General features: G+C 38.5%; 1 protein-coding gene across 1 annotated transcript; it reads left to right on the top strand.

The window, feature by feature from the left end:
• Positions 1-7,681: 7,681 nt before the first annotated feature.
• On the top strand, positions 7,682-9,763 carry LOC136754066 (C-C motif chemokine 20-like). The gene is made up of 4 exons (XM_066710404.1): positions 7,682-7,856; positions 8,086-8,194; positions 8,777-8,854; positions 9,219-9,763. The coding sequence occupies exons 1-4, from the start codon at positions 7,778-7,780 to the stop codon at positions 9,244-9,246; spliced, it is 294 nt and encodes a 97-aa protein (XP_066566501.1). The 5' UTR covers positions 7,682-7,777; the 3' UTR covers positions 9,247-9,763.
• Positions 9,764-23,370: the final 13,607 nt, after the last annotated feature.

Below are 23,370 nucleotides of genomic sequence, written 5' to 3'. Positions count from 1 at the left end.
GGCAGAGCAGGTGAAGCTGACTCTCTTCCTCCGAAGAGAAGGGAGGAGGATGTCAATAGGCCTATTGACAAGAAATGGACCCAGATGGGGCAATTAACTGGGTCATGACCCCCGTCTTGGCACCAGGTGGGAAATGTTCGCCTGTGGTAGGAATACTGAGAACTCATAGAGGGAGCTCTCGCACACTGAATAGTGGCTACTACCATGTCTGACAGACCCCAGACTATCAAGTGAACCCATTCAGGGGCCAGGCCTTTAGGTTAATATTAAATCTGTGTATCAGTTATAGATGTTAGATGCTCTCCAATGAATACTGAATAATTATTTTCAAGTAGTAGTGGACAGGCCATCTGGAGCACAGTGACAATTCCCAGTGGGCCGGTCATCCAGTGGGCTGTTTTTCTTTTCTTTTTTTTTTGTTATATCTGTGGGCAGGCCCACTCAATGGATAGTACTGGGCCGGCAGCACCAATTCCCCTTCCGGACTGTACTTTAACACCCCCCACCCCCCATGGACATGCTCGCCCGCACCCTCCCCCAACCCGGACATCACTTAGTCGGTAACATCCCACCCCCCCCTCCCGAACCCCACTTCGCCAGCACCTCCCCCCCTCCCCTTTGTGGGTAAAAGTCTAGGGCTGTTTTCGGTCCCAGTCCGCCCCTGCTCACAAGCATGGACTGATATTTTCCTGAACTTGACCTGAACACATTAACTTGATGCGATATGCCTACACTGCCCTCTGCTGCCCATCTTCTTCTTTTTAAAAAACACTGATTCATTAATCTGGGCATGATCATGAAAAAAAATACCTGTCTAACAATACAATAATGCAGTGTAGTGGACCTGTTGATACAGATTAGAGGTGGATTTAATGATGCAATATTTCTTGATTTAAGTTCAGCAACATACGTTGCTTGAACAACTCCAGCGTACCATTCCCGAGTACAGAAGAGACCTGAATACTTAGGGAAAGGATGCGGTCTGTAAATGTTTGTGATGCCAGAGCGACAATGAGGTCTTGGGCGACAGGTGTGAGGTTCGAGTAAATAGACTCTGTGCTTTGCCAGAACTCCAAAGAGGACCCAGTAAAGATCCGATTTTGCTTTACTTCCAGCATGTACGTTGAAAGCTCATATTGGACCACTTGTTCCTTCCCAGATGATGCACTGAGCTGTGATAATATGTGGAGCAGGACGTTTTGCACCTGCTTTGCAGACGGATTGTAGAAGCAGGCAGAGATGCCCAGAACGGCTGCTGCCTGCCCCTTCTGGACCCACCTGTCCACAAACATAGTGACCTTGCAGGCAGTCTGCACTGCAGCCTTGGCCATTGCCTGTGCCCTCACCGCATGACTGCAGAGTAGACTGCTGATCCATGTAGATCGCTGCACTTTGAACTTAGGTGCTAATGCAACGCAAAAGTCTTGAAATGACAGCTGTTCACAGAGGCTGATCGGCAGCCGGGTCTCAACAAACACATTCACCAACGCCTCTCCACTCTCCTTGAGATCAGTGCACTCATCTTCCTCAGCTCTCTGAAATGATCAGTGCATGATGCACTGTTCTGGATTTGCAGAGGGCTGAGAGCATCCTTTTCTTGCACATATGTGAAGGCCTCCTTGTGGCTGCTTTTGTAATGCCTACAGTCTGTGTAGAAAATGTATGGGCTCAAATTAGCACCATAAGTAACGAATTAAAAATAAAAAAATATATAATAAATATATTAAAATAAAGTTGAGAAAAAATTGATATTCCATCAAAAATAAAACAATCGAAAGCAAAATGTATAGAATTGTAAACAAAATAATGTTAAAGTGAGAGCACTAGTCACTACATTTGGTTGCGATGCTGCAATCTTTACTTGGACAGCGTCCTTTCTCCTCAGGTGTATGGGACATGAGCAGCCTGAACTCTCTTATGTCTCTCATGTCTCTTGTGTCACTCCCTCATTCGTCCCGCCAGGTGTCCCATGTAGAGGATTAGGATGGCCTGTGCGTTGGCTGCTCAGACTGCTGAAGTCTCGACCGAGTATGCTTTTTTGAGCATAGTGTTCGTGGTCCTGCACTGTTTGTTAGGACAAAGGGTTTATTTGCCTAACAAAGCATTAGCCTTTAACAGTCTGGTCACTGAGTCTCCTATAGGTGGAAAGGATCCCAGGCCCTTCTGGTCCACCCCCGCTGTTGCATACATTGCGCCTGCCTGCCTGGAAGTCGCAGGAGCAGATGCTGGCCAGTTTCAAGTGGACTGGACAATGACCACATAGCCCTCAAAGAAGGGCAAGGCTTACGAGGGTCTAGAGCAGGGGTGGCTAACCCTGGTCCCAGAGAGCCACAATCCTGCAAGATTTCCAAGTCTTTCTGTGAATGCCGGGCAAAAATAGAGGGAGTCTTTGGGTTGCCGACGTTATCAGGGTTTTAGTTAGGGTTCGGGAAAACACAAATCGTCTTCTTGATGCAACAAAACACAAATGGGAGTTCAGGGCAGCTGTGTCGACTGGACTTCTGTCCTTTATTCTCCGGACAACCTTCTCCTACTAGGGAGACGAGAGAGAGAATAAATAGATGAAGCACAGCTGCTGCTGATGTCACAATCGCTTCGGTGCTCATTGCCTCCAGGCGACAACAAGGCTTGCAGCCAATGAGCACCCAATCAGCGCGCCCCCTCTAGAAAAGGACCACCCGATAGGCGGTCCTAGAGAAAAGGGAGGAAGAAGAGGATGGGACAAGGGAAGGGGAGGAAAAAGGACGGGAGAGGAAGTCAGCGTTGAGGTGCTGGGGGCCGGGGCGGTGACGCACTCGGAAGTTGAAGTCCTGCAGGGCGAGATACCACCGCGTGATGCGGTGATTCGAGTCCTTCATGCAGTGCAGCCACTGCAGGGGGGCGTGGTCCATCTCCAGGGTGAAGGGGCGCCCCAGGAGGTAGTAGCGGAGTGTCTCCACAGCCCACTTGATGGCGAGACACTCCTTCTCGATGGTGCTATACTTACACTCCTGGGGCGATAGTTTTTTGCTCAAATAGATGATCGGGTGTTCCTGACCCCCAACACTCTGGGACAGGACCGAGCCCACTCCAACTTCCGAGCCGTCAGTCTGCAAGATAAACGGAAGAGAAAAATCAGGGCATTTCAAGACAGGATGTTGGCAGAGGCAGTCCTTAATCGCCTGGAAAGCCACCTGGCACTGCACTGTCCACTGGACCGTATCTGGAGCACCTTTTCGTGTCAGTTCGGTCAGGGGGTATGCCAGGGTGGCAAAGTCCAGCAGAAACCAGCGATAATACCCAGCAAATCCCAAAAACTGCAGAACTTCCTTTTTCAACTTAGGAGGTGGACAGGAGGCGATAGCGGTCACCTTGTCAATGACTGGCCGTACCTGCCCCCCTCCTAAGAGGTACCCCAGATACTTGGTCTCCCTCCTCCCAACTGCGCACTTGCCCGGGTTTGCCGTGAGCCCCGCCTGCTGAAGGGACCGGAGCACAGCTGCGACCTGGACTAGGTGGCTATTCCAGTCTTTACTGAAAATCACCACATCATCCAAGTACGCAGAGGCATATTGTTGGTGGGGTCGGAGCACACAGTCCATCAGCCGTTGGAAAGTGGCCGGGGCCCCGTGCAGCCCGAAAGGCATAGTGCGGAATTGGTACAAACCTCGAGGAGTGGAGAAAGCGGTTTTCTCTCGGGGCCCTGGACTGAGGGGGATCTGCCAGTATCCCTTGGTTAAGTCCAGTGTCGTGAAAAAGTGAGCAGCGCCCAGCCGCTCCAGCAACTCGTCCACACGGGGCATCGGATAGGCATCAAACCCAGACACCTATAATCGCTATAATCAACGCAGAATCTAGTGCTGCCGTCAGGCTTAGGGACCAAAACAATAGGGCTTCACCACTCTGACTGTGACTTCTCAATGACTCCCAGCTCCAACATCTTCTGCACTTCTTCATTGACAGCCTGCCTTTTATAGTAGGGGGTACGATAGGATTTCACACGCACGCAGGTGTCCGGTGCCGTGTGGATGTGGTGTTCAATGAGAGGTGTGAGCTCGTGTCAGTGAGAAAAGACATACTGGAAGCGGCGCAACAAAGAGCTAACCAGCTTTTTCTGGGTGTTTGTTAAATTGGGTTCAAAGGCGAACCTCAGAAACAGCGGCTTCAGACTCTTTATTGTGGGAGGAACTAGAAGCACACAATGCTTCCTCCTCTCGCCACTTCTTCAGCATGTTGAGATGATAGATCTGCTTTTCCCTCTGATGGTCCGGGCGACACACCTCATAATCAACATCCCGTAAGTGGCGTGTGATCACAAAGGGCCCCTGCCACTTAGCCAGCAGTTTAGATGTTGAAGTTGGGAGTAACACCAGTACCTTGTCCCCCGGGGTGAATGATCGTAACCGGGCTCCCCTGTTGTACAAGCGCTGTTGTCGCTCATGGGCCTGTAAGAGATTCGACTGTGCGAGTTTCCCCAGTGCCGATAGCCGATCTCTCAGGTCCAGGATGTGCTGTACCATAGAGGTCCGGGAGGGGGCGGTCGCCTCCCAGTCCTCCTTTATTAAACCGAGGATGCCCCTCGGCCGCCTCCCATACAGCAGCTCGAAGGGAGAGAAGCCGGTGGATGCCTGGGGCACCTCGCATACAGGGAACAATAAGGGGCGGCAATAACCTGTCCCAGTCCCGAGCGTCTGTGCTCACAAACTTACAGATCATGTTCTTTAGTGTTTTATTAAAGCGCTCCACTAAGCCGTCTATCTGGGGATGGTAGATTGAGGTCCTGATGGACTTTATCCCCAGCAGCCTACAGAGGTCTACCTAACATCTTGTCTGCACTTAGCTTTTACTTTACAGGATGTATGACCTCATTTATTGTATTCACTTGTGTAAATTGGAATTTGTAAAATGTGTTATGCTTTGAATTGCTTTGTATTATGTAAATCTGAATTTGTAATGTTTGATGCCTTGTACTGAACTGTATTTTTGCACTTTGTCCTGTGTTTATGTTTTGTAAGTCACCCTGGATATACGAAATGCTAAAGGGCTAATTGTGATTGTGATGTCACTTCTTCACATTTTCCCAAGTGAAACATTTCCACCCCAGTTGACAATTAAGATCGTCTCCCTTTCAATGAATTACAGAATTGCATGCAAGATTAGATAATAGAGACTAACAAAATACTGCAGAGAAATATTAGAATGTGCATGTGAGTGCCGTGTGTACCTCTGTGAACATGCGCAGGTGTAATGCGTGCATAGGGGGCAGTGTCGCATTTACCAAATCAGAATCTACAGAAAATGAAGAAGAAACACAGAAACAGAAACCCACTTTCTATGGTCGCCATTTGTGTCATACATAATTCTGTGCATGAAAGGACTTACATATTTTGTGCTACGAAATTAACAATATTCGATGAAAGAGGGTTTTCATTTCGACCACGGAATTAAACACAACTTTTACATTTTGTGCACAGAAAAACATTTTGTGGAATAATTAATTAGATGAATTAAGTAATTAGAAAATACCTGGATAAAGAACAGTATGCACACAGCCCTCCAGGAATTGAGTTGAGACCCATGCTCTAGATTAATGTCTTCTATAATAAATAAATAAACATTTATTATTATTAAAAGTAATAGTAGTAGTAGGTCTATTTTTTTTTTCTTAATTGAAAAGTCCCTAATACACAGCATTGTAATTTCAGATTAATTTGAGTAAAACCAAAGTCATGTTAAACAGCTTTGTTAAAACTAAAAATTATATACATAAAGGTTTCATAGCTGTAACTCAAATTAAAAGCACTGTGTAATCCAAAAAATATCTAATAACCAATATCCTGTTTTTAAATAAGGTGCTTCAATGCCTCTGTTTGACACACCTGCCTATGACATGCATCTATTGTCTGAGACTCTGGAGAGGAAGTGAGCAATACGTCAGTATGAAATCATAGGAGTACAAAACAAATTTTAGACAATGGGAAGATTAACTATTATGGCAATGGAATTTATACTGTTCCGATATAGAATGTGTCCTTTTTATGTATGTATGTATGTATGTATGTATGTATGTATGTATGTATGTATTTTAAACCAATTTGAATACCTAGTAAAGGATAACAATGGAAACCCATGAAAACAAAAAAGATCACTATTTATATTTGTTTCAGCATATTTCAGTGGTTTTGAGTTTTTCAAAATATGTTCCTTTTGCTATGAATTATTTTATCCAAATATTTTAATCTCACTCAATTCCAGCTAGGTATCCAAATTGCTGTGCTAAATAAATAACTGGTCAAAATATAGACCAGGCTGGTGTGTGAAGCATAAATGTTTCTCACTTTCCTGGCATACTATCGGTCCAAATATCTGTCCAATAGTAAAGATATTGCAATACACTACGTTCATTTTCTGACTGATGGGTATACTGTAAACTGGAATGAATTTGATGTGTTAGTTTTCTATCCTATCAGGTATCATTTATCAGGTTTCCACTATGATTATATTGAACTGTATTTATTTTAGGCTTTTTATTTATTTTTAACTATGTTTCTATAGGAATCCTGCACTGGAACCCCTGCATAATTTTATTTGTACTGTGGCAGGAATTTTCATTGATTACAGATAGACGTAAAGGAAATGTCACTTTGAACCCACATTTAATTCAAATTTGCAACCTTATGAAATTCAGAAGAATGTATTGTATGTATCTATATTGTACTAATTACTGCTTCTGTCAATGAAACAATTGTACTGAACCTGCTTGATAAAACATAAACACTAGGACGACCAGTATATTAAAGATTATTTCAATATATATATATATATATATATATATATATATATATATATATATATATATATACACCGATCAGCCATAACATTATGACCACCAGCCTAATACTGTGTAGGTCCCCCTTTTGCCGCCAAAACAGCCCTGACCCATCGAGGCATGGACACCACTAGACCTCTGAAGGTGTGCTGTGGTATCTGGCACCAAGATGTTAGCAGCAGATCCTTTAAGTCCTGTAAGTTGCGAGGTGGGGCATCCATGGATCAGACTTGTTTGGCCAGCACATCCCACAGATGCTCGATTGGATTGAGATCAGGGGAATCTGGAGGCCAAGTCAATACCTTGAACTCGTGATTCATCAGACCAGGCCACTTTTTCAGCAATTTGAGCTACAGTAGCTTGTCTAATGGATCGGACCACACGGGCCAGCCTTCGCTCCCCATGTGCATCAATGAGCCTTGGCCACCCATGACCCTGTCGCCGGTTCACCGCTTTTCCTTCCTTGGACCACTTTTGATAGGTATTGACCACTACAGACCGGGAACACCCCACAAGAGCTGCAGTTTTGGAGATGCTCTGACCCAGTCGGCAACATCAACTTTGAGGACAAAATGTTCACTTGCTGCCTAATATATCCCACCCACTGACAGGTGCCATGATAACGAGATTATCAGTGTTATTCACTTCACCTCATATATATATATATATATAATCTATCTGTGATTTGGGTGGAGACTTTTTTGTGATTCTGTTAAACTTCAAATTTAATTGTTCAAATAACGATTACATGTATCTGGAAAAACATTACAGGAGGAAGTAATTAGGTGTCATTCTATTTCCATTTACACGCCTTCTGTCACAGAAAACAAAAAAAATAGAACCTCTTTTTAAAAGCAGTGGAAATTCCGACCTGAACTGTAAGCCTATATAAGATGAGGCCTCAGCTTAGGTAAGTTCATAGCAACACTTGAAGATCAAATTGTAGCCTTTACTGAAACACTCAATACAATGGCAAGAAATAATCCCTTCACACTGGCACTGGTGGGACTTTTGACTCTGAGCTTGTTTGCCATACGGACAGAAGCAGGTAAGTTTAAGATACAAATACATATTTAGCTTAAACAGATATCAATATTTAGGGTAAATACTTAACATTTTCTATAGTTTACATAGATACCTTTACTGATCATATAAATCCAACTACATGTCATTGTTGTTTTCAAAAAGTACTTATTATTGTTATCATTATTATTATTAATTCATGTTACGCTTGCACCTGTTCCTAAAGTTCCTTCTACTTTACTTGTTTCTTTTAGGTCGGTCAGACTGTTGTCTCTCATATTCGAAGAATCCTTTACCCTGCAAACTGATTAAGGGTTATTCGATTCAGTCAATGACAGAAAACTGCAACATGGATGCGATTTTGTAAGTCATCATGTTTTTGTTGTCTGACACATTTGAAATGGAATGTATTTCATATAGCCGAATTAATTGTTTGTTCAATTACATTGTGCCTGTCTTACAAATGTGTAAAGCAATGAAAACCTGAATAGTTCAAACAAACAGAAAGTTGGTGTGGGTGTGGGTGTGTTTAATAATGGTACAAATCGATTGCTGCGAATACCTTCTGAGCATACAGAAAACATCTCAACACCTAGACTTATAAAATTGTTTAGAGTTTTGTAGCATATCAGTTGCAACCTCAGCCCACCAAAAGCACATACGAGCACATTAAAAGATAAATTGAAAACAATTTTACTGTTATCAACAAGGGCAACAACAGAGACAAAATCAGATTCTTTCAAATATGTTAATGAACATATATGTGCATTCGTCCAAAATCAAATACATGCTCTACGTATTATTTTAAAGTGATCGTCAGGATTTTAAATATGTACATATATATATATATATATATATATATATATATATATATATATATATATACGTATACATGAATTGCTACTTACTGAATTACTAACACTCTATCAATGTGTTCATCTACAGGTTCCACACAGTTAAAGGTAGAACCCTTTGCTATGATCCATCTAAAGCTTGGGTAATGGCCAGAATTCAGTGCTTGCAGTAAGTAAACTTATTTTGTTTTTGTTTACCTCACCAAAACACAGCTTGTAGTTGTATCACTGTATCTACACAGCACAATAAACACAATAATATGAGTAATATTAATTATAATATTTTTTGGAGTAACATTTGCTATTACAGAGTGTTTAGGGTCAAGCCTTAGGATGACCCTGCAGCTTTGGATCTAGATAAACACATTTCTATATGGAACTTCATCCCATTTATATGTCTATGGCGATATGAAGAAACAGTCCTCAATTATACTTGGCCACATCAATTCTGATTGGTTGTATGAACACTGACAGTGTTGTTAAACTTTCAATTGGACAAAGTACTGTTATTAAAATATGTTCATTTTTTCTAGGAGAAAGGTGGAAAAAATTGTTTTATAGACTCCTGGCAGAAAGATCATCGATGAAGGAAATCAGATATTCAAGCTTTTTCATGTCACTGTTGTCAGTTACTCTAGTCACATACTATGTGTTTAGTAAATGCAAGAGACAATTTTGGTCTTCTTTTATAATATAAGAAAAACTAATTATTTTCTACTTTCAAGTAATGTATTATTGTGGGGTGGAATATGACAACAAAATTACTTGTTTTAATTGATATTTTGTTATTTAGTGTTTATATATTATTTACATCTATTTAATTACAGAAGTATTTTATTAATATTTATATTTTGCAGAGTATTTTTTTTAATATTTATGTTTTGCAAGTGAATTTTATTATTCTGTTTTATAAACAGGAGTTTTGTATATTGATATACTAGAATCCTATATAGGGAGTTTTAGTGTTATGAATATGTGAGTGGGTCTGTTTTTGTATTAAATGAATTAATAAATAATTCATAATTAAATTATTATACATAACACTGAGTTTGATGATAATCTGTATGCAGATAAAATATGTAGGTTGTAACAAGAAATAAAGTTGTAATAAAAAGAGTTCAATCTAAAAATGGCTTTCCCTATATATCACAACAAAAGGCCCAGCAGAAGAAACCAATGTTCTAGTTTTTAATTAATGTAAAAAAAGACTTAGGCCTGGTTTCAGATCAAACCTATTCCACGTTATGAACACAAAGTAAGAATGTAAAAAACATTGAAAGTTACATATTCTCAAATAGAACAATATTAATTAACTAAATAATTACAAATTTCTTTCCACCACTTTGGTCAGGTCATTGTTACTGTGTCTTTATTGAAATAAAGAATGATTGAAATTTAGGGCAGGTTAAATATAGTTTCACTGCTCACACACACACTGGCAGGCTGCAGACATATATTTGACCATAGTTAAAACCCTGAGTAGATGAAAGATGCATCTGAGAACAAATAAGCTGCTATAAGGTAGGAATTTGTAGTTTTCCATAAGCACGTGGGTCAACGTTTTGTTTAATCTTGCCCCTAGTTCTTTCAAATCAATATTTTAGTAGAGTAGACCTATAAATAGACAATTTACACTCACAAGCATAGACTGATCTTTTCCTGGACTTGACTTGAACACATGAACTTCATGGAATATGCTTACACTGCCCTCTGCTGCCCATCTTCTTTTATAAAAACACTGATTCATTAATCTGTGCCTGATTATGAAAGAAAGAGCTGATTCCTTATTTTTGTATACCTGTCTAACAATACAATAATGCAGTGTAGTGAACCTGTTGATACAGATTAGAGGCAGATTTAATGATGCAATATTTTTTTATTTAAGTTCAGGAACATCTGTTACTCGACGGACTTTAGCGTATCATTCCCGAGCACAGAAGAGATCTGACTACTTAGGGAAAGGATGCGGTCTGTAAATATTTGTGACACCACAGCGACAATGAGGTCTTGGGTGACAGGTGTGAGCTTTGAGTAAAGAGACTCTATGCATTGCCAGAACTCCAAAGAGGACCCAGTAAAGATCCGATTTTGCTTTACTTCCAGCATGAACGTTGAAAGCTCATATTGGACCACTTGTTCCTTCCCAGATGAAGCACTGAGCTGTCTGCCCACCTTTGAGGCCAAAAACCTTAACCTCTCCAGCATCACCCCTGGCAGCAGCTGCCGGCAGGGCATTGAAACTTGCAAACGCAGGCTCCAGAATGCACACAAAGAGCTCGACAAGTGAGAGTAGCACTACCTGTTTCAGCTCTTCTGACAACGAATTGGACTGCAGCTGCGCCTCTAGGTTCACTATGCAAAGCCCCACTGCTCTGCCAGCGTGGAAAAAGGCACAGACACCTTTGAGAGTTCATCCAGCATGGACCATTCATGAGGTTTCCAAGGTTTTGCAAGGTTTCCATGCAAAGCTCTGCAAAAACCTCATCCAATACCGCCTTGGTCTCCAGGAGTGCATTAACCATACACTGAGTACTCCTCCAGTGCCAGCATTTTGCCACATTTGGATGCTATTTTCATTGTGGCGTCAGAAGAGGCAAGAACACAGTGACCTTGCGGGCAGTCTGCACAGCAGCCTTGACCATTGCCTGTGCCCTCACCACACGACTGCACAGTAGACTGCTGATCCGTGTAGATCGTGGCACTTTAAACTTAGGTGCTAATACAGCGCAAAAGTCTTGAAACGACAGCTGTTCACAGAGGCTGATCGGCAGCCCGGTCTCAAGAAACACATTAACCAATGCCTCTTCCCTCTCCTTGAGGTCTCTTCATCAGGTCTCTGAAAGGACCAGTGCACGGTCCTCTGTTCTGGATTTGCAGAGGGCTTAGAGCATTTTTGCCCAGCATCCTTTTTTGCATGTTTGCCAAGGCCTACTCGTGGCTGCTCTTGAGGTGTGTCTTTAAGTAAGTGGACTTCTTCCCTTTCACTTTCAGCTCCATGTCAGTGGGATTCATGAATACGAGGCATTTGTTTTTGTCTTTGGTGCAATTGTAATAAAAATAATCCCAAACAGCACTTTCTTGTTTACGTCCACTACTACTAGTAGATGTTTACATGGATGTGGCGAAATCCATGTTTTAAAGCGTAGACAAATTGTGACAGTTTATCTTTTTTTGTTCTGTACGAAAACGTACACAAAGGAAGGTAAACGTATAATGTAAAGATACATCATGCTGTTCTCCCCATGTTGGCTACTTTGTGTGGATCTAGCTGTGTGGTCTTAAGAGAATTGTACCTTGTTTAGTATTTATATGGAAAATTATGTAATCAACTTAAAACATGAGTTGTTTGTTTTTACTTCAACCTCAATATTTTCTCCATACCTGCAGATTGTTTATTATACTTTCTGCTTTTTTTCCACAAAAAGGGTACTGATAATTATTATTATTATTTTGTATGTGTGTGGCTCTGCATTGCATATGGGAGATCCCACACATACCAATTACAAATACCACAGTTAATTCTCTAGGCCCTTGTTTCCCGAGACAATCCTACCAACAAAGGGCTTGAGTTAATAACGGTTGTAGGGCCTGTATTTCAAGTCCACACATGGAACCCTAAATAAGACACATATGGGGGAAAAATAAAGAACACAAAAATAATAGTCTGTGAATATTTCTGGATGAATTCACTTGCACATGAACTGGAAGGACATTTTCCCATCTTACTCCATCGCCTCCTAGTACCACCTAGTTCCATCTTTATAAATCAACTGAACGTAAAACACATGCATATGAGATTTCACAGAAGGCTTTAATTAGGGTTTTACACATTTAATATCCATTGCAATATTATTAATAACAAACAAGCAAGACATTTTCTTTATGTATAACAACAGGTAACATTTGATTTGAACGATATCAGTGTTTCTCAATTTTGTTTGGCCCTCAGATCTGGAACAAAACACATTCACTGCTCTATAAATAGCAGTTATACAAAATTATTCATATTACCAGAACATACAAACTTTTATTTTTAATGCAGCTATAATGTTTTATAGTGGTGCTGCATTGTGTGTCTTAACAGAGTGCAGCATCAAAGCTTTTTACTAACCAGTAAAAAATAAAAATAAATGAAATCATTAAACAGAAAATTATTTTATTCTTTTAAGGGTAGTTTACCTAACATTTTTTTATTATTAAATATCATAATTACAATATGAATTTATGTTAGAAACAAAAGGTATAAAAATTGTCATTATTTCTGAATCCACCTGCATTTGCATCAGCCTGCGGATCACCTGTTAGACTGTCACTACACTTTGAGAACCACTGTATTTTTTTTTAAACCAACAGAGGTCACTGTTAACAACAGGAAGACCAGATTGTACAGCTTTGTTAATATGTATAAAAAACAATAGGCCCATGCCTAAAAAAGTTTAAAAAAAATGCATTTACAGTATAATATATTTTAAATGTAGCGTGGAGTAGGGGTTAGAGCTCCAAATGCAGTGAAGAGTCATAGGTTCAATCCCAGGTGGGGGACACTGCTGTTGTACCCTTCAGCACGGGGCTTTATCTTGTGTGCTCCAGTAAAAACCCAGCTGTATAATGGGTAATTGTATGTAAAAGTAATGTGATACACTGTAACAATTGTAAGTCACCCTGGATATAATTATAATGTTACATAATTGAATATATTGTATACATTGTCTGTCTGAACAAGTAGCACTGAAAGATGCGTAATGCTTTTAACATAATGTAGCTGGCAGTGTGTATATGTTTGGGGGTGTGTGGTGTAATTTACACACACCATCACTCTCACCACACTCACACACATACAGAACACATACTGAACCATACAATACAAATGTTGATGTTTAAATGTTTGAATTATTTGAGTTTCTCAGGTTTCTAAAAGGTTGCAAAATATGTATTAGTCCAGGTTTAACAAAACAAGAGCTTTCACACCTTAATCCAGCAGTAGGGAGCGGTCAGTGAATGACAGATACAGGTACGTTATTGCTGACAAAATGTGCCATTGTGTCATTGTATTTTATTATCAGCACACACATTTACATAATTAAATATATATATATATATATATATATATATATATATATATTGATCTTTTGATGCACTAAACTATGTAACACAGAATGATCTTTCTAGAACTCATGGCTGGTTTTGCAGACCTTGATTACTCTACCTTACATTAGGTCCACAATGAGTGCTTATTTGCATCTGTGAAACCAGCCCATAGTGTATTTGCATTTAAAATTTTGCAGCTGATTTTTCTTTATTCAGAGGCTTAAAATAGCACGTTAAAAAAACACATTTAAAATAGCTGCTGTCCAACATCTAGATTCTCAGCATAATTAGACTTTGAGACATTTTTTTATGAAAACATTTATGCCAGTGTGCTATCGATGTGATGTATTAGTTTGGCATCATCTGGAATATTGTGTTTGATTCTGTCTATCGTGAAAATGATTACAGCACAAGGAAGTCCAAATAGTCAGTTATATTTACTACAAGTATTTGGGTGAACTGAACTACGTATATAACACAGGATCCTAGCAACACCATAATATATGCACAGAAAGGAAACTAGAATTTTATCAGGACTGAGAGGGATGGAGAGATGAAAATAATGTAATAATTTAGTTTAAAGCACAGGTTACTTAGATTTCAGACTTAAAGTCTTCTTGTTCTACTAGTTGAAGAAAGACACTAAGACCACGTGGCATACATGTAAATTAAGTGGACGTTATTGCTTCTTCACACAAGTATGGTGGGTGTGTAGCTCAAATAACAAAGTTTGGACATGCTGAGTCATGGGGTTTGGATCGTTAATTTATTTTTTAAGATCTGGGGCAATGTGGGACCCCATCCAAAAACTATAGCCAGTGTTTGCTTTTCAGTTACACTTTTTGAAAGCTGCCCGAACATAATGTTACAAAAAGGCAGTGCTACGAGTACATAATACCATCAGGTTTAATTAAAACAAATACTACACAAAACAATCAGAAAGCTTTAGGCAAATATATTAAAAAGCTATAAATGTGTAAATAAAACTCAAAATACAACACAAGGAACAGAAAAACACAATGTTTTTTTGTGTTGCTGACCAGCAGTGACCAGAAAGAAAAGAAACCTCACAGTGGTTATAAGAATGGTGACAGAAACTTAAGAGTAAGGTATGTGTATATACGCACCTTAGTACAGAAAGCATCACAGTCATGCTATATCTGTAACAGACAGATGGGAGTTTGCTATCCCCTTCAACATATGTTGCAGTATAATATTCCAAGGCACGTCTAGGACTGACTTAGGCCTGGGTGGGGCACAGATAACAGCAAAACTTCTTAGAAAGAGAGTAGCTTCTGTTAGCCTAGGGGCAAGCTGTCTCTGTAGATATCCTTCAAAAGAATGCAAGGGCTCCTCTTCCATTCCACCCTTCTGATAGTGGAGTCTCCCAACCTGTACCACAGTTGCTATGAAGTTCCTGCTGTATAGGCTCTATATAATGATTCACTCCAGTGACACACAAAAGTGTTCAGGCATTGCCATATGCAGGATTAAAATACATATTTGGTGTCTCACACGTAGTCCAGAATAAAATACAAGGAATATAATTATGTACTTAGTAAAACATTATGTTCTTCACATTTTACAATGTTAAGATTAGTGTGTTCAAGATCAGACACCTGACACTTTAGTTAGGTTATTAGTTTGAGAGAGGCATCAGGCATTATTAAATAATAAGGGGAAAAACATCAAGAGGAACGAAAAATTAAGTAGGCAGTAGTTGTGAAAGAAAAACACAACACGCTTGTCAGGAGTTAAAAACTAACATATTGCAATAATACTCAAAAAGATACAATTCCTTCCTGAATTTCTGATAATTCCCCTATAGGCACGATTGCCTAATGTACTTTTGGCAGATGATTTAGGATATATTTATTATGAAGTGAAAACAAGTATTCATGTCAGTTACTGAAAATGTAGTTCACAACTATTTATTATTTTGTGTAAGATTTATTGAGACATTTCTATTATAATTATATCTATATAGTGGTAGTAAATCTAGGGCTGGGACCAAATCAAAACTATATTTACCAATACAAACTTTTACGTTATCATGTTCTGTTTATTTATAAGTAGCAGAAAGAGGCTTCTGAAAATTATGTCAAGTTTGTACTTTGGCTTTGGTGGGTTGCGCATAATTTTTATTTGGACTTTCTTCCCTTTTCTGTAAATAAAAAGTACTGTAGAATTTTACATTTATGGTAATCAGACACTAAATCCACATGGATTGAAAACTCTCTGATTTGTTTTCAGTCAGGTATATTAAAAAGTGTAGAAAATACAATTATTATTTACACAAATCTGATAACATTATTATTCCATTTTATCTGACTTTATTAAAATGTGTCTTTGTTTTTACAATACATAATTCCATAAATACACGATCTCTCTTTTAGAGGCCTATGAATGTAATTTCATATTTTATCATATTAGAAAGAAGAAAAGGAACTGCAGATTAAGAATTCAGGAATGTTTAAAAGTCTTCCCCCATTTCCCACATACAAACACACACACACATTATGCCACAACTAAGTTCAGCAAGACCATTTGACCATTTTCCAGAACATTACCTGTGTCAACAAAGTCTCCCTTTTTCAAAAAGAATGCAAATTAACCAACCCACGTGTTGGCTGGATATACAGTACAATCCTTACAATAATGCTTCTCAAAGCACTTAACTTTGGGAAACATTGATTAGCTGCTTGTCAGCATTTCTCAGCAAATGTGGGACCACACCATTTGATTTTAATATATTTAATTATATTTCTAGTGATTTTCTTACACTTACATTTATTAAATGAACTAAATGTTTTGAGAAGTATTCTTCTACATTTTTTTTCAAGTGACTACAACAGCCATGCTTAATGATTATGAGAGGAGTCTGAATTTCAAAAGTAGTCTATTCTTTTCATTTTGCATTCTTTGTAAGACAAAGTTCAATATAGAGGCTGAAGCAGCACAGTCTAATTATGTATTTATTTTCTTGTGTATTAATTTTCTTATTCAAGCATCCTTGAAGTTTTAAAGTAATTCTCTCCCAGTACAGTATGACATCAATTCAACAAGATTATTTTATTCTAATAAATCTACTTATGTATGCTTTGGTTATCCCCATGTCATACGGGATGCAAATACACTAAACACAAATATGTAACACAATATGCAACAATTTCAAAAATGTAGAAGGACCATTTTCATCCAGGTATGAAAGAGTGTTCAACACAGAGAAAGGTTAATCTATGGATTTCACATGCGAATACAGATATAGGTTGTTCACAGATACCTTTAAAAAAAGGTATTGCAGTCAGGTAAAGACCCTGGTGAGGATGACAAGCATGGAGATGACCTTCTCTGTGATGGTTTCTGACACTTTGTGCAGAAACTATTTGGTTTTTGCAAACCCAGTTTCATCAGCTGTCTGGGTGGCTGGTCCCAGACGATCCCACAGATGTGGAGTTCCTGGGTTGGTGTGGTTACACATGGTCTACAGTTGTGAGGCTGGTTAGAGTTGGTTATGTTGGAGGCGGTATAAGGTAGAGAAATGAACATTAAATTTCTGGCAACAGCTCTAGTGGACATTCCTGTAGTCAGCATGCCAATTGCAATCTCTCTCAAAACTTGAGACATATGTGGCATTGAGTTTGTGACAAATCTGCACATTTTAAAGTGTCTTTTTATTGTCTCCAGCACAAGGTGCACCTGTGTAATGATCATGCTGTTTAATCAGCATTAATAACCACACCTGTCAGGTGAATGGATTATCTTGACAAAGGAGAAATGGATGCAACAGGGATGCAAACAAATTTGTGCACAAAATGTGAGAGAAATTAGATTTTTGTGTATGAATAATTTCTTATTTCAGCTCATGAAACATGGGACCAACACTTTACATGTTGCATTCATATTTTTGTTCAGTATAAATAAATATAGCAAGATTTTTTTTCTACAAATACCTTTTCCGAATTTCATGTATATCTTGATAATAATGACTATAAGCGTGGCTGTTGTTTCAGTACTTTTACGGCAGATAAGTCATCTAATTATGTGTCCTTAATACAAAAATAAATATGTTTAGCACTCTTCATGTGTGGTGTTATTTATACTGTAATACTTTTCACTTCAGTAACAAAAATATAACAACAGAAAATGTGTAATAACTATACTTAATAGTCTTTTGGTAATCTGAGAGCTTTATTTAAAAGTTCAGTTTTTCATGCTTTGTTTTGTTTTAAACATTTGTTCCTTTCCCTGTTTGGACAGAATTAAAATGTGTGTATAATTAATCAAGAAAAGACATGATGGAACACCTAGATGTATAAAACTGAGCAGGTGGGATTACATAAATCCTGTGAAAATGCATTGTCTGGAGACAATAAAGACTTCTGTATTTAACTTGCTGACAGTGATATTAACTCCAGGATTTGATTTATTTATCACTGTGCCATTCCATACATGTGGGTACCAGTTGAGCCCATTGTAAAATAAAATTGGTATAATCTGTATAGCCCATTAATGCACAGTAGAACTCAGTTAATACAGTTAAACACAAGATCCTGTGCTACAGTTCACTGTTCGTAAAACAATAATCTTCTGCCCTACTTACTGTGATAGTTTTGCACACACACAGAAATGTATGTCATAGGGAGAGGTGTTTTTAGGTACCATATTATCAGTGACCCTGAATAAACAGACAATTTCCCTTTGTACTGAGTGTTCTGGAGCAGAGGAGAGAAAGACAATACAACAGAAGCAAAAAACGTAATGTTTCAGGGCCGAACCATTCACATGAGCTACATTGCTGAAGAACGTGACTAACCTTTCAAGTTAAAACTTAACCCAAACAATTGGGATTTTAATCACAGCCACAGCCCTGTTTTATACAAATCACTGTTTTACATCTATCCATCCATCCATCCATCTTCAAAACCGCTTATCCTGGTGAGGGTCGCTGGGAAGCCGAAGCCGATCCCGGCAGACATAAGGCGTAAGGCAGGAACACACCCAGGACAGGACACCAGTCCATTGCTGGGCAACACACACACACACACACACACACACACACACACAAAGACACAGGGCAATTCAGAGAGACCAATCAACCTGTCATGTCTTTGGACGGTGGGAGTGTTTTACATACATTATAAGCTTAAAATAATTACTGAAAGGCAATTACTGAAAGGCAAGTGTATCAGTGGTGTTATTTGAATTAAATAAAATAAACACTTGCTATTTTAAAAGCATTTCTCAGATGTTTTCCTGAGTATGTATGCAGCAAAATATCACTCTGAGATATTCAGTGCCTTTATATGGAGAGAAGGATTTTATCCCCAATAACTGACTCCAGAGATTGCTGATACTGAAAACAAAAATATTTTCCATCTCACGCTCTTATACCTTGTTGCTAAAATCTCACACATTTACCACAAAATATCCCCCCCACTGAACACATGTGCACACCCCCCTCAGGCTGCTGGTTTTACCAGCTAGAGTGGTTTCTGCCACCACATTATTTTTTTTGTGACAAATCTCACGCATTGACATTTTGGAAAATGTACTTGGTAAAAGAATGAGGAACTGGCTTCTTGAACTTAGATCACTTGTGATAAATATGTATGCAAATACCAAGGTGATGATCAAAAGATATTCCTTTGTCCAGAATAAGTTGACAAACCTGGATATGCATACTACTTGACATACTGGGCGGCAAAATCTACACCTTGGACTTCTGACTTCCTGATCAATCCATGACATTTTTTAGAGGTTTTTGTTTTTGCACTTTAACAGTCTTGTAAACATTTTTATTTCAGAAATGTATGCTCTTTTCCCCCTCAAGATCTATGGCACTATGTGTGCCTTTGATTTTGGAATTAAGAAATTGGTTAATTGGAACTGGCACAAATGTCCAGGAATAGTTTTTTATGCCAATGAGGATTATATTGTACAGTATTAGTGATGCACTATTTGTTCAGTATAAAATGACAACAATATTAGATTTTTTGTAGTAGGAAAAAAACAAAAAACAAGTCCCCTTGTTATTTTTATTTTTTTGTTTTCTTCCCTTAATTTTGTCATCCTGGTTTGTCTCCTGTTAGAGTTTTTATACTTTGCTTATATTTAAATTAATACATTGGAATTCCTGAATTAGTAAAGAGATGTTAAATTGTAGAGGGTCCCTCAACAGACTCATCTGTTTTCATCCCAGCTCAAGCTATTTCTTAATTCGATTACTATAACTCTCTGTCCATGTGTCTGCACCCTGCTCTCTCCCTGTGTCTGCACCCTGCTCTCTCTAACTCATCCAAGATTCTAGTATTGTTTAGTACTTTCTCTATCTTGTTTCTTCCATTCAACACCTGTGCTTTGGACTTTTCACTTACTGTCTATGTATGTATGAATTCAGCTATTGTTCTGGTACAGCTGCTTTTTCTTCTCATGAATGCCTTGTCTTTTGTCCTCCCTGCTCATTTTCTGCTGGTTGCATAGCTGTACCTTCCCCTCATTCTCCCAGCTGCCTCACCCACCCATTCTCCCATCTAGCTCTCTAGTGTTGGAACCAGATAGCTCTGGACATCAGGACTGCACCAGCACAAGCCCATTCTGTTAGACGCTCAGTTTTGCTTAACTGTAAAACTTGTTGCAAGGTGTGTATTACTCTACACTATGAGAATTTGAATTGCCGCTTTTATGTTTATAATGCAGTTGACCTTTTGAATACTAGTCACCGTAAATGGGCTAAAGTACATACTGTAGATAAGGTCACATTTGTACTTTTAAAAGTTCAATGACATGTGAGACACTTACAAAGAATACAACTATATATATATATATATTTGAAGGAAACATTAGGAGCTACAATTAACAGACTCCTCCAAATTATGGAAATCGAAATAAGGGAATAGTGTGTATATATTATAGCTTTATACCCAATCCTTCTAATATAGAAAAATGTGATGAAGTATTATATTTTAAAAAAATAGACCCAAATAAAACAAGTGCTGTTTCATTACAAATTTGAGCTGAGATTAAAAAAATAATTCCAAGGGAAAGTAATCTTGCCAGGATTCATGGCAAGAATCCCAGACTCACATGAGTCTAAATACCAAAGTAACTATAGCAATGATCTGCTGAAACTGAATCAATCCTATGATTTTCATGACTGCATTATTATGCTTCACAGTAGAGATTCAAATAAATGTAGCATTGTTTAAAAGTCTTGGTTGCTGTTTCAGTACTGTTCCTGTCTTAAAAGAAAAAGGAAAAAAGTATAAATATTAACACATCTACAAGTATAATTTGCCCCAACCACACAGATTCTGTGCCTGCTGCATTACAAGTCACATGAGGGAGGTTGTGTAGTATAAGCATAAGTGGTTACAAAGGGGAAAACACAATACACCAGGCCCATTGTAAATGTTTTATGTCTGGAGGATTTACTACATCTTAAGCTGTCTTTTCTTTCCTTTGTTGTTTTTTTTCTTCTTCAGTATGTAGGGAATTGAAAGTCTTTTAATATCTATTAACGACTATTATAATAGTCTGTAGGGAATCATACAAGATCCAATGTCCTCCAATCACTGACAGGAGCTTGGTGCTGTTTAAGTTACAAATATATGCCCAAAAATAACAAGGAGGCTTGCTGTATACTTAAGGTGGAAGCCATTGATTAACCTTTGCAATATTCACTGCAAATCACACTGCAAGTAATGTCATGGCCAAAATGAACAAACATAAAACAGTGGAAACATCATTTTTATATAGCTCCATCTCTGCATTCTGCCCATTTATGGCATATTTACTGTAGTGGAAATGGTACAGGCTATGGGCACAAATAGACAGGTTGTTAGTTTTCTGATGTGTTTTTTTTTCACCTATTAACTTTTTCAATCCTGAATCACCTGTGAGGAACTTCATTGTACAACATCACAAACAATAGCTTAGGTGGTGAAGTATATTAACTTTTTGCATATAAAGTCCATATTTGTTATGAATAGAGTGAGAAAGTGAGAAAATTACTTAATCTGTAGATTATGAAATGGCAAAAGCAGAAGATGAAGGATCTTGAGAGTAGGAAACTCAGGGACCAAGGTTGACCCTGAGCTCTTTTGGTGGATGAGGGAGAGAGGATGGTGGAGTCAAGTGGAATAGACATAGACAGATCAGTAGAGCGAGAGGAAGAAGTGATTTTCACTGACATGTATGTTTAGGCCATTATTTATGGTTTATATTTATGGTTTATTTTTAAATTAAGAAGAGGGTCCAAGGCAAACAACCAGAATACAAAAGGTGAAGATATAGACACAAACAGTTTGTTCGAACATGAATGGCTCTGGTCAGACTAAACAAGAGGAACAATGCCTCATCAGCAATATAATTATCAGCACATGTCCAGAAAGATTATCCTAGAATGTAAGGAGAAATCTTTGTTTCAAAGGGTGTTTAAGGAGTGGTTATTATGGGCCATCTGTGTCCTTAGTTATCTATCAGTAGCAGTAGGGGACAACTGAACTGTAAGAGTCTTGTCTCAGAATGGGTGTACTATCTTTGATGCTGCTAGAACCAATGGTGAATCAAAAGCTAGCCAGTGATATATTAATCAGCTGTCAATGTTCTCCATACCCCAAAAATATAGAGAAATGTAAAAATCCCAGACACAGTGCAGCTTCTTTCTTTATCAAAATAATCAGTCACTTTTGGAAATCAGAACCCTTCAGCTTTTTGCATGTGATGCAGCTGCACTAAAATATTTATTCCATATGTTCACATAGATGTTGTTTATAACTGTGATAAACTCACCATACCATTGCAGAGCTTGAGATGAATGGACAGAATATAATGAACATGGTGCAAAACTTGGTACAAGACGTTGTCCTTATGGGTTTTATTTTCTATACAACAAAAAACCTGCTCATCAGTCTTCTGCAGTACTTTTCATTTTCCTCACAGACATGAGTACTCATATTGAAACAGATTCCATCCCCTTCAGATTCCTCCTTGCACAAAAAGATGATGTTATCACTGAAACTGCTCTTGATGTAACATTGAATAAATTACATGTTTCTTTGACTGCGGGGAAGAACTTGACGGTTTTGTATATTTACTACTGTATCTTGTTTTTTGTAAGACTTTAATTCCTGTTTTACTTTCTTCCAAATAACCAAATGACTTTTGTACTTCCTCTTAGTCCAACAGAACATATATTGTTCCATATTTTGAAGGCAATGTGAGCTGATGTCTTTGGTGACTAGTTTGTATTTCAAATAGAGAAATAAGAGGGGAGGAGGGGGCACAGGAATAATGTAACATTGTATTGTGAAGTATAAGAATTGACATGATAAATACAGCAATAAAGTAATAAAAATCACACCCATGCACATACATTAGTATAAATACTTTTCTTACTGAACGTGTTATATATGCACCTGTGGACCATGCAGACCAGACACACACCAAGTTCCAGTGTAAAATCAACCAAGGCTAGTGCTGTTTTCACAGCTGTGGATGGAAACCATAATAGTCTGCAGGATTTCCAGGACCATTTTGTAAATGTTTTTTTCTGGTTTTCACTGGACATAATCTTGCTGCTATGCGAGAAAGGAT

The sequence above is a fragment of the Amia ocellicauda genome, chromosome 7 (assembly GCF_036373705.1).
Source record: "Amia ocellicauda isolate fAmiCal2 chromosome 7, fAmiCal2.hap1, whole genome shotgun sequence".
NCBI classification, from domain to species: domain Eukaryota; kingdom Metazoa; phylum Chordata; class Actinopteri; order Amiiformes; family Amiidae; genus Amia; species Amia ocellicauda.
This window is presented reverse-complemented; position numbering and strand designations above follow the sequence as displayed.